The 19,744-nt window shown below is 40.5% G+C and overlaps 1 protein-coding gene across 4 annotated transcripts in view; it reads right to left on the bottom strand.

Moving 5' to 3' along the window:
* Positions 1-19,292, bottom strand: part of LOC146554040 (MAGUK p55 subfamily member 7-like) — a 34,838-nt gene extending 15,546 nt beyond the window's left edge. For 3 of the 4 annotated variants that reach the window (XM_085253268.1, XM_085253269.1, XM_085253270.1), the window contains exons 1-13: positions 19,166-19,292; positions 18,195-18,224; positions 17,818-17,936; positions 16,918-16,995; positions 15,584-15,664; positions 10,478-10,612; positions 8,579-8,660; positions 8,348-8,433; positions 7,119-7,196; positions 6,265-6,461; positions 6,109-6,167; positions 5,945-5,956; positions 5,652-5,705 (exon numbers count right to left, since the gene is read on the bottom strand). In XM_085253268.1, coding sequence (XP_085109394.1) covers positions 5,652-5,705; positions 5,945-5,956; positions 6,109-6,167; positions 6,265-6,461; positions 7,119-7,196; positions 8,348-8,433; positions 8,579-8,660; positions 10,478-10,612; positions 15,584-15,664; positions 16,918-16,995; positions 17,818-17,936; positions 18,195-18,224; positions 19,166-19,184 — 1,030 coding nt within the window. In that variant the 5' untranslated portion in view covers positions 19,185-19,292. The remainder of the gene's footprint in view (positions 1-5,651; positions 5,706-5,944; positions 5,957-6,108; positions 6,168-6,264; positions 6,462-7,118; positions 7,197-8,347; positions 8,434-8,578; positions 8,661-10,477; positions 10,613-15,583; positions 15,665-16,917; positions 16,996-17,817; positions 17,937-18,194; positions 18,225-19,165) is intronic. The other variant, XM_085253271.1, reaches the window with a different exon arrangement.
* Between the last annotated feature and the right edge of the window lie 452 nt (positions 19,293-19,744).

Here is a 19,744-nt window from a genome sequence, read left to right as displayed (position 1 = left end):
TGAGATACTAAAACATATTTCAGATTTACTGATCAGTGTGATGTGACGGGAAAGGAGTGATAAGGCCGAGTAACAGGCCAGCGTACAACATGCTGTGAGCTGGGCCTGAGCTCTTCATGTCAATGTGGTCAGTGTAAAAGAGTTGTGTCTGTAGCATCACAGCCCTCCAACAATACAGTGAGATCATTAGGTGGCACTGAATGATTCAGTGTTAGCAATTAAGGAAACTGAATGACAGGACTGGTAGATTCCTGGTTTGGGACTTCTCCACTGAGGAACCATTTGTTTGTTTGTGACTCAAGAATAAAACATGGACTTAGCTTCCAGGTCAGAAAAACAAAGTCAATGCTGAAGTGCCTTAGATCTCCAACCACAGATGTTGCCATCTGGTGGCGATAGCTGTGGTTGGATGTATTGGAAAACAGCTTTCTGTGTCAGTTACTCATTATGTGTCATGTTGAATATTAAATTAAGTCTGTTTTGTAAATTTTGGTCATTTGGTCATACCATATTTCATAATAAAAGATTATGAAAGCTGGTAACAACTTTCAATTCAGTTCAGTTCAATTCAATTTGACTTTTATAGCACCAAATCAAACAGTTAACTCAAGGCGCTTGTGACTGACAAGTAATAGACACACAAACTATGGTTAAAAATAGCTTTTTCCACATATTTGTCATTTAACAAGAGAAAATATGACAAATGAAAAGCATCTCCATATATTTCAGAGCTTTTACTTCAGAGCAGAGATTACTGCTGCTGTTCGTACTATTTAAAAAGGCAGAGATTGGGCCTTTATCTGAGCCATGGTCTGAGTAACCCCTGCCTTTCTATTCTAAATGGTAAATGGACTGGTTCTTATAGAGCACTCTTCTACTCTACAGTGGCTTGCAGAAGTATTCGGCCCCTTTGAACTTTTCCACATTTTGTCACATTACAGCCACAAACATGAATTAATTTTATTGGAATTCCACGTGAAAGACCAACACAAAGTGGTGTACACGTGAGAAGTGGAACGAAAATCATACACGATTCCAAACATTTTTTACTAGAGACTGAAATCCTTGCCCATTCTTCTTTACAAAACAGCTCCAGCTCAGTCAGATTAGATGGACAGCGCTTGTGAACAGCAGTTTTCAGATCTTGCCACAGATTCTCGATTGGATTTAGATCTGGGCCCTATTTCAGGAAGCCGGTTTAGAAAACTCAGAGTTAAAAATGATACACGGGGTTGAGTAACCCCGAAGTGTCCAACTCGGAATATTCGGTTTCAGAAAGGCTGATAACAATTAGTTCAATCAACGCGGAGTTGCTTTAACCCCAAGTTAAGCGCGCGCACGAGGATACATAAAGCCCTGATTAGTGGAGCACAGATTAAGCGAGTCACCATGGAGATGGAGGGAAAGAAGGCGCGGTCAATGTATCTTACAGCGCTTGAGGCCGAAATTCTGATGGCAGCATATGCAGATAACATGCAAATTTTGCGGGAAAAAAGTAACACAGCCTCAGCTGCAAAAGAAAGGGAGCATGCATGGCAAAACATAGCCGACAGAGTCAATGCGTGAGTGTTAATTTAAACATTGATCGAGGGATTTCCACCCATTTAACACGTTATTTTATTTTATTTTATTTTTTATTTCATACATTTTATTTTGTGACATGATGTGAGCGCAGGTGCAACCCAACAGGCCCCAAACGTTCCTGGCAGCAAGTAAAAATGAAATATAAAAATATAGTCCAAACAGGTGAGGTGTAATTGTATTATGAGCCATAGTGCTTGGTCTGTTTGTCTGATGTAAATCAATTGCAGTTAGAGGCTACATTAATTTCCCCTCTGTAAGCACTTATTGAAATTATCTGAGCACATTACAAGTACATATTTGCTTACTCTGTATGCTCAAATGTGGCCCGTTATGGCCACTAGAAAAAAAGTGGAGGCCCGAAAAACAGGTGGGGGTCCTCCACCACCACCACTCACAGAGGCTGAGTAGTTGGCTTCCACATTTGTGATAATGTTGGCAGCATCACATATGATCTTCACAGTGCAGAGAACACAAATTAGCATCCATTACTATAATGAAATAATTTGTTAGTTTGAAATGCTACAGGGAACTATGTACCTGTACATTAATGCTGTGGAAAGACTTCCTGTTCACATAGTCTCCTTCATTTACTGAAGGAGCAATGATTGGAATGTGAGTGCCATCTATACAGCCAATCACGCCTGGGAACCCTGAAAATAAATGTAAAATTTAAGTAGTAGTTCAAATATCACCACATCATAAATTAAGTTTTGTTCATCCTGATACCTGCAATTTTGTGGAATCCCTCTTTGATAAATCTTGTGGGTCTATGACCGGGGAACACCACAAACGAGTACAGGAGACGTTTCAGTGCAACTGTAACATTCCTGACTGCCCGACAGACGGTAGCCTTGGAAACGTGCTCAGCGTCACCAATATTATACAGAAAGCTCCCGTTTGCAAAAAACCGAAGTGCAATACAAATAATATGTACAGAACTGAGAGGATGTCCGCGATGTGTCACATGAGCAATATTAGGCCTGAGGAGGTTATTCAAATCAATTATAGATTGTGCTGAAAAACGGTAACGTTCACACAGGAAATCATCAGGAAATGATAAAATGTCCAAACGCGCTCTGATCACTCTCTCCCGGCGGAGAGCTCTGCGGAGAATTTGGGCTTCAACATCTACTGGCTCTTCAAGGAAGGAACACGCCATGTCTGACACTTCCTACAGTCAGGTTTCTGACAAAGAGGCGGAGAAGGTCAGGGTTAGTTGAAGTAAACCTGCTAGGGGGCAGGTTAGCTTCACGGAGTGTGTCGTCATAGTAACTCACTCAGAATTAATCTAAACTCGCTTTGTGAAACCGAAAACCCAGAGTTTTCGTTAACTCAGGGTATACTTACTCAGAGTTTGCACTAAACCGGCTTCCTGAAACAGGGCCCTGGACTTTGACTGGGCCATTCTAACACATGAATATGTTTTGTTTTAAACCATCCCATTGTTGCCCTGGCTTTATGTTTAGGGTCGTTGTCCTGCTGGAAGGTGAACCTCCGCCCCAGTCTCAAGTCTTTTGCAGACTCCAAGAGGTTTTTTTTCCAAGATTTCCCTGTATTTGGCTCCATCCATCTTCCCATCAACTCCGACCAGCTTCCCTGTCCCTGCTGAAGAGAAGCACCCCCAGAGCATGATGCTGCCACCACCATATTTGACAGTGGGGATGGTGTGTTCAGAGTGATGTGCAGTGATAGTTTTCCGCCACACATAGCGTTTTGCATTGAGGACAAAAATTTCCATTTTGGTCTCATCTGACCAGAGCAGCTTCTTCCACATGTTTGCTGTGTCCCCCACATGGCTTGTGGCAAACTGCAAACGGGACATCTTATGGTTTTCTGTTAACAATGGCTTTCTTCTTGCCACTCTTCCATAAAGGCCAACTTTGTGCAGTGCACGACTAATAGTAAGAATAAAATGATAAACCAATATGAAGAAGTTGAAAATAATAGAATTTAATTGTAGAAAAATGATCCTTTTAGTTTGATATTTAGTGGTATTGCTCATTGTTGAGTATATTGTTCTGTTTGGTTTGTTTTTTGTTATGTGCAGAATATTGTCAGAGTGTAATTTTGGTTGCCTACTTGTATTATCACAGATAGGGGGCAGGTGTCAATAAGAATTTATTCTTCTTCCTGCTCCTTTTCATGCATGGAAACAGTGTTACTTTAATTGAAAGGAAGGTTGTGTATGGGAAATGAATTACTGCTGTACCACGTGTGAAACAATAAATAAATAAATAAATAAATAAATAAATAAATAGTTGTCCTATGGACAGATTTCCCCCACCTGAGCTGTAGATCTCTGCAGCTCGTTTAGAGTCACCATGGGCCTCTTGGCTGCATTTCTGATCAGTGCTCTCCTTGTTCGGCCTGTGAGTTTAGGTGGACGGCCTTGTCTTGGTAGGTTTACAGTTGTGCCATACTCCTTCCATTTCTGAATGATCGCTTGAACAGTGCTCGGTGGGATGTTCTAGGCTTGGGAAATCTTTTTGTAGCCTAAGCCTGCTTTAAATTTCTTAATAACTTTATCCCTGACCTGTCTGGTGTGTTCTTTGGACTTCATGGTGTTGTTGCTCCCAATATTCTCTTAGACAACCTCTGAGGCCGTCATAGGGCAGTTGTGGAGCTGTTTTGCAAAGAAGAATGGGCAAGAATTTCAGTCTCTAGATGTGCAAAGCTGGTAGAGACAAACCCTAAAAGACTGGCAGCTGTAATTGCAGCAAAAGGTGGTTCTGCAAAGTATTGACTCAGGGGGCTGAATAATTACGCACACCCCACTTTTCAGTTATTTATTTGTAAAAAATGTTTGGGATCATGTATGATTTTCGTTCCACTTCTCACGTGTACACCACTTTGTATTGGTCTTTCATGTGGAATTCCAATAAAATTGATTCACACACATTCATACTTCGCTGGATGCATCGGGGAGCAGCATGGGGTTAGTATCCCGCCCAAGGATATTTGGCATGCAGACTGGGATCGAACCTTCCAGTTAGTAGGTGACTGGCTCTACCACCTGAGCTACAGCCAACCCCCTTACTATTGTTTTGTATATATTCCTCTTGACTGCTTATATTTCTTCTGCTTATAAGAAGCCAGAGTACCTGAAGAGAACCCATGCACACACTGGGGAGAACATGCACAGTAAACACCACACAGACTGGATTTGAACCCCCGGACCTTCTTGCTGTGAGTCATCAGTGCTAACCGTGATGCCACTTTATAATAGTTGTTTCAAAATAAGCTTTACTCACTGCCTTTGTGACAGAATCGGTTCAAGAAAATGTGCCATGGATCATTATTTTGCCATGACATACACACACGCAGTCAGACTTGAGTTAAATGGATACACAGTACTCTACTAACACCCTTTACAAAGCTCTTTAGTAAGTTGTATGACTACATATTTCAAAGTTGCAACACAGTACTGTTGTAATAGAATCTCTCTGCAGTCAGACAGACCCACCTGCCTACCTACCAAAATACCTCAGCTGCTTCTCTGATTGATGCATGCAGGATCTTGATGCATGCAGCACTAAGGATGTACATGCAAAATAAAGAGTCTGAAGCTCTGTCCTCAGGTGGAATCTGGCCTCAGATAAGATGAAATGCACATTATTAACTGTACACGACTCTTTGAATTGATATTGTGCAATATCTGTAATTACCTTTCCTTTTACAGACGAAAGGAGCCTTTTTACAATCAGCCACAAGTGCACTTCCCCATATGAACATCCTGCACTGCTCACATGCACACATGCAAATACACACAAGACATTATTTCCAATCCATGAGATCAAGACAAATGGGATAAACTGTGCAGCTGAAACCACATTTGCTGTTATATTCCTTTCCTCTAAATCTACAAACCACAGAACTACATCACCAAATGAACTGGTTTGTACGGCAAAATACAACTAGGGTCTCCTTTTTTGGTTTTTATTACAGAGTTTAAATATGTGTGTTTTTGTGATCGTTCAGGTTGAAATGCCCCTGAGTTATATTTTGGAGTAGCAGTCTGGCCCCTTTTCCATTAGTGGGATTTGAGTGGGACAAGTCAAACATCTTACCAACATGGATCCCTGTTATAGCTCTATAGTCTGCATCCTCCGTGACTGGAAAAACTGGAAGAGAGAGGAGAAAGGAAATCACAGATAAAAAAGGAGAACCATTAACAACCATTAACAAAGCTTTAATCTTCGAAATTAAAAGGTAAAGCACGCTCAAGTCGACCAGTTTGGTTTTAGACGTTACATCTTAGGTACAAACAGAAAACCCCAAACCAAAACCCAAAACATACTCATTACATCATGACAATTATTCTGAAGGTAAGGTTTCGAAAGCATATGGTAACTGACAGTACCTTCCCCCTCCTCTATGAAGCATGTGGACAAAACAATCGAAGTTAGTACAAGAGGAGGGTGGCCGGGGTCACCCTGACCATTAACCATGACCTTCAATAGCTTAATAGAAAACGTTTTATACTTTTCGCGTGTGGTGAGTTTATGGGCCAAAGGGGTGCATCACCTGGTGGCTTGACTCTTTGAGGCTGGAACAGAGCTTTGGGTCGCTGTAGAGCAACTCTTCTGTAGTAAGCCAAAAAAAAGAAAGGCAGAATGAAAGCAGGATAGGTGTGTCCATTCAGAATTTTAAAGTCAAGTGACTTAAAAGCAGGAAAAAGACCTTTCATGCAGCTCCTTCGAGGGGATGAGCCCAGCTCCACCGTTGCTGTCCTCGAGGTGACAGGCCTGCCACCAGGTGTCATCCTCCATGCTAACAATCTGGAGGACGTCACCCCTTTTAAAGGTGAGTGCAGCGTCCTTGCATGGAATGCTAGGATCTTGATTGGGATCATAGTCAAACAGAGCTCGCACAAACAGCTGAGGAAAGAAAACTATGGCATTATACAGCCTTCAAGCAGACAAACTGGTGAAAGGAAAACACACAATGCCTTTTTTCATTTATTTATTCACATTTCTGTTTTTCCACAGCAGCTTCACGAACTTCTGTATTCTGGCAATGGACTGCGCTGGTGTTTCTTCGCATATGTCGGTGTCAGTTTTGAGAAATGACCACAATCACTGAAAATAATTTGTCTTAATCCATTGCAAATGCTCTCTAGCTGCTCTAACAGTTTCCAGCTTGGACATACACTCTGTGTGGTGAAGATGGCCTACAATTAGTTCTAGCTAAGATTGTTGAACTTGAATTTTTCCACATAAGATAGGGATTCATTGTTGATGTTAAATTGAGTCAGTACAGTTTAAACATTTAAATGATAAAAAGCTGTAAGTTGTAATGACGTTAGCATCTTATCCTTGATGGTCTGATCTGTGCTTACTTCTTGAGAACCCTGCAGCAGCAGTGAGAGCATTGTGGCAGAAACACAAAATATAACCCAACACACGAGATATCGCTGATTTCATACATTTTTTACTGAAACCAGGTGGACAGTTTTCTCCATGCAGCCGCATCGCATGCTAATGTCCATGCACAACGCACACTAGCACGAGTGTTATGGTTAATGTTCTTTGTACCTTTTGCTTAGTTGTTGACATTTCTTCCCTGGAGTATGCAGGAATAATTTTGAACCTGACTTCATCCTTAGAGCGAGCCTGCACAAACACAGTGTCATGAAAGCAACAGTTTGAGGTACCTCTTTCATATTTTTACACAAAACAGTCGAAACAAGGGGAACAAATTGCCTGGATCTGTGAAAATCTTAAACAATAAATTGATTAAAACATTAAATAAATATGCATTTTTAAACCTTAATTATTGGCATACTTCTTTATTTTTTAGGCTTGCACAATCACCACAGTACTTTTGTATTATTTTAGCTAGCTACATCGTCCTGTTTCTAGCTGTTAAGCTAAGCTAGCTATTGCTCAAAGTAGCAACAGTAAACATTTTGTTGTGGTTTGTTTTTTTACTGACAAATAAATCTCACTTTAAATTGAAAGTAGGAAAAAATGAATTTGAAGATAGAGCCACCGATGAAGACTGTAAACAGTCTGAGAGAAATCAAAATATTAGCAGCATGATTGATGTGATAGCATTTGATGTTTTCTCAGTTTTTCCTCGTGTTTTTACCTTAAGTAAGATTTATAGAGTTCTGGCTACTCAGATGTTTTTCATTACATGTTACAATATACTTCTAGCCTTGATCCTACAAAATTTTACCTCAAAGAAAAGTTAAAAAAATGTGGTTAGCTTGTGATATTGCTCTTTACTCTAACCTAGATTTATTGCTCTTGTATTAAAGTTGGTGTCACAAGTAGGCCTTAACACTTTGCACATGACTGGGTAGCAATTTATTGCAAATAGCCTGTGTTGTTTATGTTTTTGGAATAAAATTTTCAAAATATTTACATCACCATCGCTTGTATTTTCATTAGACTGAATATTTGAGTTTGGTTGGACCCCATAAGATTATCTGCTTTTTAGTGGGCTGTTGAACTGGCCGGAATGGCAGGATGATGGCACATGATGTTTTAGCTAACTGTCAGCCGAGTTCTCTTTATTTGATAGCGCAGGTGTTAACACATTTGGCTAACAGAGCAAAGAGTTCCAGTTCACAAACCCAGCCTTGTGTTAGGCAAGTAACACGCTACTGTAATCTGTTCAAAACCAAAAAATGTGGTCAACCTTACAGAAATATTGTAATTAGGTAAACAATAATTTTTTTACAGAAGTGAAAGTTTAAGTAACGTGGAAAGGTTTATTGGTTTTGGTGGCTTAATGAGAAAAAACATGTGAGACTAACCAGCAGGGGAAGGATTTCCTTTGGCTTCCTGTGCTCTAGTGGGACTCCATTCACCTCTTTCAGCTCATCGCCTTCATGGATGAGGCCTTCAAAGCATTGGAGATTAATATGGAAACCTGTACCTCATGCTTTTCTTTAAAACATGGAAATGTACAATCACAGCGTTTCTGCAACCTAATGTAAGCGAGGATGAAAGGAAGCATATTTGCAATCAAGAGTCTATCAGCTTACCGCTTTTGTCAGCTGCGCCTCCTCTCATGATCCTCGCCACAACAATAGCCCCGGTGGATGTATCCCTCTTAACTGTTGCTCCCTTAAGGACAGTGATTAGTGAATGAATGGACAAGCATACGAGCAGATGCAGAGAGGCAAAGAGGTCAAACGATGGCGAGTGAAAGTAACATGTTGAATTTATTAGGGCCTAGACAAGCTTCTTATTTAAAGTCCCCTGATTTCAAGGAAGGTTATTTGTATCAAGACAGGCCCATTTAGGCGGCTGCCTTCATGTAACACACAAAGCGCTGGAAAAGGTTATTCAAATCAGCATTATTTTCAACAGATGTTATTGATGTGGAGCAAATCGCAATGGAAAGAGCATCTTATGTAGCTGACTACAATCAGCTCATGCTCGGGTGTAACCCTGTTGTCTGGAAAACATGTTGGATTGATCAAAGAGGCTATGTCAGAAAAAGGTCAGTCCCCTTCCAATCTAATTTTGGGATCAATACAAAAGTATGTTCTCCATTATTGGTCCGAAGAGCCTTTTGGAAGCTCAATCACCAACACAGGAGTACACACACACACAAAAGCAAAAATGTCCGTCATTAAGTAAATTACATTCATATTTATCCTGAAAACATATTTAAATTAAACCCATCGCTGGAATTTCTGCGCTGTTTGTTTGTCTCTTGCTTAGTGAGATATCTCAGAAAGCTGCCATTAGAATTCACTGACATCTGTTGGAAAGTAAAGCAACAATACGAAATAATAGAAAAGCCTGGTTTTGTGATGTAGATCCAGGATTTTTCAAAAGAAATTTTCACTTTGCATTTGAGGACATTTCTTCTATTTTCTAATAAACTACTGGGCGTACTTGAATGGGGGAAAACCCTGCCATATGAACCCCACTGCTATCAATCACTGACTTTATGGAGATTTTGATCCAGAAGCAACTGAAAAAACTGATTATAATAACAAATTTAGAGGATTTGTGGCATTGGCAGAGGTATGCACGCTTTGTAGTTTTACTGGTTTCCTGCCCCGTTTCACTTGATCCAGGAAATATCAAAAAAAAAAAAAAAAAACCTGACAATGGCTGAATGTTGAATACGGGGAATCATTCCGATACCATCGAGAAAATAAGCTTTGATTAAAGACCTCGAAACTAGTTGATCTTCATCAGTAACAATCATTCTAAACGAGCAGAACGGCTTTAAAATGCCATTAAGAGGGTTTTTTTGGTTTTTTTTTTTGCTGTTTATACACACAAGTTTTGCACACCATACACATCTGCACAACAATGCTGGAACCGTGCCGCTCGTCTCTGCAGATATATGGCAAAAGAGATGTGGAAGAATTGACTCTGTAAATTTTGAGCTGAGGAAAGCTGCCTTATGTTTCAGCCTAGAGGCAAATGTGATCCTGTCAAAGGCTTTCGTCCCGCTACACCTTGGCATACGCTGCTTTAGCAGTCACGCTGTTCAGCAACACAGCATGAATTCAGTCCCTGGAGAAAATTTCAACCTATTAGATGTGCTCATTGCGCTGGATTGCCCGTGTGTGTCAGTTAATGTGGCTGGACAAATTGCGCATTTTTAGGCACAGTCGCCTCGTTACATGGTAGCTTTGACCTAAATGTTTGCATTTCTCTATGTTTTGCGTGAGGTCTGAGACCAGGCAGGCCGTATTAGAGACAAGCTGGCACGCAGCACAGACAGAAGGAATTCATTTTCTCGGCATGACGTTTTTGTAACCGGCCTCTGGCCTCTGTCACTGGAAATTAGTTGTATCAAATGTGTTTATTTGTTTCGCTGCTAAGAGTTAAATGAAGATTCACATAACCGCTGCATCGTGGCTCTCTCTCTGTCGGTTTCTTTTTTAAAACCTGACCTTTGAGCAGACTGTACTGACCAGAGGCTCTTTGGTTTTGACCAAACTGACAATTTTGACCGAATCCTCCTCGTCCTCCAGTGCGTCATCAGGTATGGGTGGCAGAACAGGCTCAAAGTCTCTCTGAGCTACAGCGTCATGGACATGCAGGAGACTCTGCAAAAGGAATAGAAAAAACAGTCAAGATGGTGTTCAGCTTTGAGTTAATGTCACTTTGCATTCTGGGATCCTGGAAATACACTGGGCTGAGTCCAATCAATCTGACATGCACCGAAAAGAAATACTCCTCTGTAAGTGTCCCAGGCCATACATACTCTGAACATAATGAGGCATGCAGGCTGTCAAGCTGCTGTCAGATTCAGCCTGTGCACAAATGCTGGAGGTGTCATTGGAAAACTTGTCCAGTTTGAATTTAGGTAGGCAGTAGAACTGCTGTCCCCACTATCCCCAGTGTCCCTAATGTCACCAGCTTACACGTTTAGATCATCTGTTAGGTAAAGCGTAGTCTTAGAAAGGTTGACAGCCAAGCTTCGCCCCGAATACACTTACCTAATCCAGAGGCAGCAGTTTCCTCCTGGAATGTCAGCCTGATTTAGTTTGGAATGTACCACCAGCCTGTGGGCCACCTGAAAGCAGCTCCCCCTCATCACTAACACTGGCTCTGCCTGCAGCCATCTGGCTCAGCTCAAACATCGCGCATCTTATAAAGGATCACTTCCCAGCGAATAGATCTTTGACTTGTTATCAATACCCAGGCAGTTCATTTAAATTCTTTTTGATATGGTTGCTTTGGCAGTGTGAAATCCCCGGTTTTGTTTGCTGAAAAGCAACACACAGCATAAATGTTAATCCCTCTCTCTGCGAGCCTGTGCAAAATGCAGTTCCAAACAAGAAGGTCATTTACTGTAATATGAAAGAATGAGAAGAGGGGGGGAACATGTGCTCATCAACTTAATTTTAATAATCAGCCAATCCATCTGTCAGTTAGTCTACTTGTTATCCGCATATCCATCAACAGTTACTCTGCTCAAAAGCTGCCAATGAGTGAGCAACGTGTCTCTGGCCACTTTCACAGACAGGTTTTAAAAAAACAAACATTCATTTACAGGATATTATACCCAGTGTCTCTTATAAGTATGTGCGAGCCCGTGCACTGTGGCCAAGAACAAACAGGTCATTAGGGCTGTTCAAACAAACCTGTTAGTTGTCGGCTGGCTTCTGCTCCTCATTAGGAAAAGCCACAACTTCTGCAGTTCACTGGAAAACCATATGCGCTGTGTACGTATGCTACGTGTATGTGTATGTGCATCTGAAAAATGACTGTCAGCAGATCCGAAAGAAGGAACTGTGCGTTTGAGGAGTGTGGACCACTATATGAGTGCACACTAATAAACATAACTCGGGAGTAGATTAGCTTCAGTGCTAGTGTGGTTAATAGATGTCAGCACCTCTCAGCTGCAGAATGATGAGGTGTAATCAATTTAAAAATGAACTTTACGGTCAGATTAATTTGCCACTTAGAGTGACTCATATAAGAGTGGATTGTAGGAAACATATAGTGTAAGTCGTTTAATGTATATGTGTGCTTGTAGCATGAACGGAGATTGAGCTGTCAGCTACAATTTTAATGTCAACTATCTTGGAAAAAATTACTGAGAAGTACACAATTACTTTTCATTGTTGCTATTGAATCTTTGGTGCTGGAGAGCTGAGACAGAAGTGAACAAAGCAACAAGTTTTTTTGGCTGCTTTTTCATTTCGTCTCATATCTCATATTTCATCATCATATCTGAAAATCCTTGTGGAAGAAACATGCACCCTTTCACAGTTCAAGTAATGTTTGTGTTTAGCAAAAAGAGTCAGTTCCTTGAATACTTAGATAAGACTGAAGCCTCTTTTCTATCGCTCTTGAAAATAGCAAGAAGCTGTGAATTACTAGCATAAGATAAAAACTGTAAACGGGGAAAAATAAGAAACTATTCTAATGAATATTTGTTCCATTTTTTGTGTCGGTTTTTTCTAATAAAACAAGTTAACTGCATCTCCAATTAGGTCACTCTTTGCCTTCTTGCTAAGCTAAGCTAACTGGCTGTTAAAAGACAGGCATGAGGGCAGTATTGATTTTCTGATCTATCTCTCTGCAGCAAAGTGTAAAGTTATCAGCAGCTAAAGATTTCCATGTTTCATATTGGGTGTGCTGGGTAAATATGAAATCTTGTCTCTTGTTACGACATTTGCAACAATTGCAGCTTTAGAGCTTTAGAGCAAGACAAACCAGGAAGTATTAAAACAGGTCCAGTGGCTGGGCTCCTGATGGCTCACTGCAAATCACAGACGTCCATACCACATGAAATTCTTTACAATGCATCCTAAAAATGGAGCTTTACTTATATAGCACTTTTATACTCAAAGCACTGCATATTAGAACCACATCCACCACTATACACACCTTTCATGCTGTTCGCTAAGTGCCTGGCTAGGAGATGAGGGGACTAACATTAGTATAACCAGGAAAGGAAAAAGCCAAATAGAGTGAGTTGTGAGAAAATAATATTTCATTAAGGACTCGACTCACAGAGTCTGCTGCAGTGCTATTTCAGCCAAACAAAAGGACCACAAGCTAAAATATCCTGAAAAGTAAAGGAGATGTTTAACCAAGTCAAAGGGAAAACACTTCTGCTACAGGCAAACACTTGCTACTTACTGGTTGCTTAAAGACTCATCTTATCTCATCTCATCCTCAGGCAAACCATTCAAAGCTGTCCCACTCACTGACAGAGCAGCTCTTCACCAGCTTATATACTGGCTGACTGCTGAATGTGCACTGGCATAGTGTTACAGGCCTTTAACCAATTCTGAAAAAGTCAGAATGCCATGTAAAACGTAAATAAATGTAAATAAAACAGATTGCAATGATTTTTTTTTACAATATAGCGTAGAAAACATAAGAAATGTTTAAACTATCAAAATGACAACACCAGAAGCATGTGGGATCATATATTGATTTCTGTCTGTTTTCCTTTTATTTATTTTATGTTTGTGTACACTTATAAATGGTAAATGGCCTGTATTTATATAGCGCTTTACTAGTCCCTAAGGACCCCAAAGCGCTTTACACAACCTGTCATCCACACACACATTCACACACTGGTGATGGCAAGCTACATTGTAGCCACAGCCACCCTGTGGGGCACTGACAGAGGCGAGGCTGCCGGACACTGGCGCCACCGGGCCCTCTGACCACCACCAGTAGGCAACGGGTGAAGTGTCTTACCCAAGGACACAACGACCGAGACTGTCCAAGCCGGGGCTCAAACCGGCAACCTTCTGATTACAAGGCGAACTCCCAACTCTTGAGCCACAATCGCCCCCAAGAGTTGGGAGTTACCTTATACTACTACTACCTTCAAGGTCATTTAAAAGTCTACTGATAAATTTCGCTAAAGCGTTTCTATTAAAATAATCATTGCTGAGTAGTCTCCTCCTCTGTGATTTAGAAGAACAGGAAGTGGTGAGTGGGAGGGACAAGAGAGAACGATAACGCGGCAGATTTTTTAAGCTCTTTAATTTTTCTACTGCTAGTTTTACAAGGTGTACACGGTAAAATTGTGCTGGTTAACTTTAAGTTCTTGTACACCTTGTTAAAAGAAGGTCCGAGATGGATGTCATATGTACTAGTGAAATGATTTTGTTTGTTTTTTTGATTGTGACAGGGGCGCACCAAGAGGGGTCAGGGGGGCCACTGGCCACCGCTCAACTTTAATAGCTGGAAATTAACTAGGCATATAATTCTTTTCCCCCCTCTTTTTTTGCCATATTTTTCAAGTAACTTATATTTGCCAACAGCATAACAAAACTGGAAATTCTGTTTTTAGTGTGCCACCCCAATATTTTAAGTGCCTCCCATATGAAATAATTCTGGAGGTGCTCCTGGATTGTGAGAGAAATATAAATGGAATTGTGGACATCAGTACGAAGCGTGGATGCTGTTGACCAGAGTAGATACAATGACATTTTATATACAGGCATTGCATGGGCTCAGAATGCTTCAGAAATCATTGCCTGTAAACACAGCTCACTATGCCATCCATAAATGCAGGTTAAAGCTCTATCGGGTACTTTTGAAAAGGACCGAAGAAAAGAGGAAAACCTTTCTGTGGTCAGACGGTTCAAAATTCTTCTGGACTACAGAGGAGAGGGACCATCTGGCTTGTTATCAGCTCTCAGTTCAAAAGCCTGCATCTCTGGTATGGAATTGGAAGCTTGCACCATGAATGCTGAAAGGTTTTAGAACAACATATACTCTCATCCAAGACAATGCTAGAATATTATCACTATCAGACAGGAATGGGACAGCATTCCCCTCCCAAAAACCCAGCAGCTTGTCTCCTCAGTTCCCAGGTATTTACAGACTGTAGTTAAAAGAAGATGGGGTGTTTCACAGTGGTAAATTTGTCCCTGGGAAACCTTTTTGAGACACATTGCTTCCATCAAAATCAAATTGAGCTAATATTTTTCTTAAAATGGTGCATTATCTCTGCTGTGTTTTCTGTGTTCTGCTGAAAATAAAAAATATGGGATCAACATGTTGATGACACGCTTTACCTCTGTATATATATTATATATATTATTAGCAAAGGTAATATATATAAAAAAAAACACCCAGCACGCCCCTGCGGGCGGTTTATCCTTCAAGCTCGGGTCCTCTACCAGAGGCCTGGGAGCTTGAGGGTCCTGCGCAGTATCTTAGCTGTTCCCAGGACTGCGCTCTTCTGGACAGGGATCTCCGATGTTGTTCCCGGGATCTGCTGGAGCCACTCGCTTGGGAGTCACCGCACCTAGTGCTCCGATTACCACGGGGACCACCGTTACCTTCACCCTCCACATCCTCTCGAGCTCTTCTCTGAGCCCTTGGTATTTCTCCAGCTTCTCGTGTTCCTTCTTCCTGATATTGCTGTCATTCGGAACCGCTACATATATATATATATACACACACATATATATATATATATATATATATATTACCTTTGCTAAAAATGCTATATAACTGGCCCAGGAGAGGGGAAGCTTTAGCTTGACACATGTGAAGTTACAGTAACATGTCACTGTGGAAGGAAATATTTTTACCTGAAAGTGGGGTTTGGAAATGAGGGCAAGCAGCTCTTTGACTTCCTCTCTCCAACCCTGGTATATGAGCTCCTCTGCCAACTGGAACAGGGAAGAAGGGAGAGGTCGGATGTTTATAATTAGAGGTACTCTTTTTATGTTAAGGCTTTTGTGACATTTTCAGGTAGGGGAACAAGCAAAAACGCATAAAAGGTTCATGAAATTTATATCTGCCGGACACAACGTCAGTGCTGTCGTTATTTCAGACACTTTCCTAAAACCCTGTTTGCCTCACGGGGAGTTTTCTCATCCTGGTGTGAGCCATTTGTCTGTTTCCTGTTTTAGCTTTGCGTCTCGAGTCACTGTCGGAAAAAAAAGAGAACACTTCTGAATGTTCAAGGCTACACGACAGCTGTGGTGACAGCTAAAACAGAGCAGCCTTGACCGTCGGCAGCAAGTGGAGAGGCGGCGAGTGACTGTGTGCAGTCGCCCGTCTTGTCAGGCATATTACTGTAATGACTTCTACTGCTTCAAGATGTCGAGGCACACTCCAGAGACACAATGCATGAAGGTCATTAGTTTCCACTGTGAGCAAACAGAAGCCTCTCTGAGGGGAAACAGAACCTCGGTTTGGCCCTTGCAGTAGGTCCTGATGATTTAAGCCAGGCAGAGAGTGGCTGTCGTACTGAATCTGAAGCAAGGGGACTGAAGGGAGGGAGCTGAAGTGGGGGAGTGTAGCAGAGAGACAGAATGGAAACATGGCAGATATTACAGTATATGGATATGAAAAAAAGAAGAAATGGAAGGAAAAGAGAACAAGAAAAGGGGTGGAGAGAAGAATATATGGAAGGGAAAAGGGTTAAAAAAAATTCAATTTGGACATTGTCCAGGACAAAGGTGGTGAAATCAGAAATAAAGGTGGGGGTTAATCGAAATATACAAATTAGTCATGGGGATGGATGAAAATGAAAGAAAGACGGGATGGTAACAGGAGTGAGGATGACGCACATCTGTCTGTCACGTCAGCCTAAATCTGAAATTAATTGTTTTCCTGAAACATTAGATGGAATGATTTCCGCGGCTCCCGCTTGGTGCTCAGTCTTCAATGATCTAACTCTTGGCTCATGAGTTAAGAAAAAAAAACTCCTTTAAAACAGCCTTTTCAAACGATGATATCTAAGGTGACAGCGCTTGAGACAACATTTCATAATTCAGCACACATAAGAAGAAATCCTCTTTGTGACAGGAAAGTGAGAGAAGCCCATTGGTGAGATAACCTCTGTTCCCTCTTCTGTCAAGCTGTCATCCTCGGCAGTGTGTCTATCTGCAAAAGATGTTTGGAGACAGTCACTTACACTTGAGGCCAGATTCGCCGCGTGCTCCTGGACGGGGACGGGGCTTCGCTTCTCAAAACGCTTCAGTTGCTCGTGAATCTGGCAAGTAAGGAGAGGATCATGCAAGAGCTTTTCCCTGCAGTAAAGGGGAACTTTAACTATTACTAGTTACTTATCAATAACTACTAATACTACTGCTGTGAAAACAACTGGCTACTAATATAGATTTAAAGAAATTTAAAAAAATCCCAAAGTACTGTAAATATAAACCTTTAATACAGCACACAGCTGTAGTGAATCTGTGATATGGTTTTATTGTTTTTGAGACTGGTGGAAAATATAGTACACTGTTGCATTTGCTGTAAAAAAATACAGGACACTGTTCTTTTTACAGTTAAATCCTGTAAATGCTGACGCCTTTAAGGGAAAAAATGATTAAGAGCAACTGCTGAGCTAAGGCCACCATGAGACTCCTGTTGCCCTGAATCACTTCCAGAACAGCCCCCGACCAGATTTTATTTATGTAACAACATTTCATGGAAAGTTTACATGTAATTAAATTAGTTAAACTCAGCATCGAATTTGTGTGTGTGTGTGCGTGTGTGTGTGTGTGCATAATTCTTGTCATCTGCAGACTGGAAAATAAGCATTTAATCCTTTTACTTAAGTATAAGTTATAATCATAAGTATCTTAATTGTGCATAATATGTACCTGAAGTACATATTGTGGCACTTTCCAGTGTACATAATATTAACAGCACTCTAATCCAGTGGCATTACTTGTACATAATAAAACATAAACACATAATACTGCTAACAATAGGATCTGAATACCAAATTCACTTTAAATGAAGTGAATTCTGTGACTTGGATGGACAGATTGAGTGATCACAGCTCATTACAGCACAAACGTGCGTTCACCTTGAAGAGCAAGTGAAGCTTCTTCTCCATCAGCATGCTGTGGAGAAACCTGTAGTCCTCCTCTCTGTCGGTATGTGGCTCAGTTCCAGACATCATTGAATATAGCAGCATGCACATGCCTACCGGGTAAGTGGCAGGACATGCATAAGCACACGTACAAACGAAAAAACCTGCACCTGCTCTTATCTTCTAGGTTGTGTTTTTGAGGGTCAGAAGGTGAGGTCAGAAGCCAGATGAGAGAGGTCAGAGGTTAAACGAAAGGTGTGATTAAAAGCCTTCTATATGGAAGATTCAGTGTCACTGTGCTCATCACACAGGATATAAGGAAAAGGATATAATGAAACCATACTCTGGTTCATATTCTATATTCTACATACCTCTATGCTCAGTTTGGTTTAGCATCCCTCCTAAGAATAGAAGAAAAAAAAGGACAAAGAAACCATCTCAGCAGACTTAAACTCTCTCTTTTTTCTTGTGTAAAGAGGGAATGTACCACATGTGAAAAGGAAAAAGGAAAGAGTGTATTTGTCTTTAGATGGCCCCGAACAACATACTGAGATATTAGTGCCCCCTATTGCTGATTTTTATTGTAACAGTTCTTATCAAGTATCAACAAAGCCATGTCCATTATTTATATATATTATTTATATATATATTTCAGTTTGGCGTGTTTAAATAATCAATATTTCTTGCAATAATTTCAGGAAAAGATCAAAACAAAGCTCAGTTATTACATTTCAGTTTAGATCTCAAAATAAATATATAAAAATGCATGTTGCTTTCTTTGCTTGTACAACAGTTTTACCCATGATCTATCCACCAGCGTGGGTAGAGGATAATGTCTGCAGGACCTTTGCACGGGTTCAGTTTTAGATTTATATCTAAAAATCTGTTCTTGGGCTGGAAATGTATGTGAAAACCAAAAACAGTAAGGCCTGCACTCTCACAACAGACTAATTTATGTATGAGTTACTCTGTTGTTACTCATGCATGCAAGTATCAGGTACAAAGAGTTTGAAGCTACACAATACTGTAAAACTGATTTAAACATGTGAAATAATATAATAATGAATATTTTGAATGTTCATACGCATTAACAACAAATAGTAAAAATCATGAGAAATTTTTTAATGCTCTGTCACTAAAATCAGTTCAAAAATGAAACACCTTGAATAGAATATCTCAACATTGATTATCTAGGATTTAGTTTTAATTCTTTTAATATTCCAAGGCCATGTTACAAAGATTATAAAGGATGTTTCTGTCTTATTTTGTTTTTTTAAATTCCAATAGTGTTTACGTAGAAAAAAAGTTACTGCTAAGCAAAACAACAGAAGGATGCACTCACCAGAGACTGTCCATCCCATAAGGGCCAGGTCATGCAAGCCATATCATTTAAAATATGTAAAGAGTACAGGCTGTGTTTGAACATCCACTTGTATTGAAAGGTTATGCACTGTTCCACTGACCGCAATGTAAGAAAGACCGTCTCTTATTCCATCAATATGTGTTCGGTTTGACACAAATAAAGCCAGCAGGCAATCGATACGCCAATCACATCATGGAGGTTACACAGCATGGAGTTTAATGTTGACCTATTTCAGTTCAGCTACCCACATATGACTGCAGACACTCAGTCATGCACAATATTAGTACTAGATAACGTCTTACATGATGAAACATATGGATGTTCTGATTTTGAAAATGGTGATGTTGGGGTCTCTGTTACTATAATGGAATACACTGTATAGCTACAGCTGCATTAGATATCGCTGGTCACAAAGTTCAGACTGTCCATCAGGAACCCTGTACAGTGCTTGTCTCAGTAGACTCCAGACATCTGAGTAGTTGACTATAAATGCCCTGGACTCATTGCATTTATAGTCAACTACCCTATTCTACATAAACCACGTATCAATTAGGCCAA

The sequence above is a fragment of the Mchenga conophoros genome, linkage group LG18, assembly GCF_057382185.1.
Source record: "Mchenga conophoros isolate Kocher_MC1m ecotype Shallow Benthic linkage group LG18, M_conophoros_male_GT1.1, whole genome shotgun sequence".
Lineage (NCBI taxonomy): Eukaryota > Metazoa > Chordata > Actinopteri > Cichliformes > Cichlidae > Mchenga > Mchenga conophoros.
The sequence above is the reverse complement of the archived record's forward strand: the minus strand, read 5'-3'. Positions and strand labels throughout refer to the sequence as shown.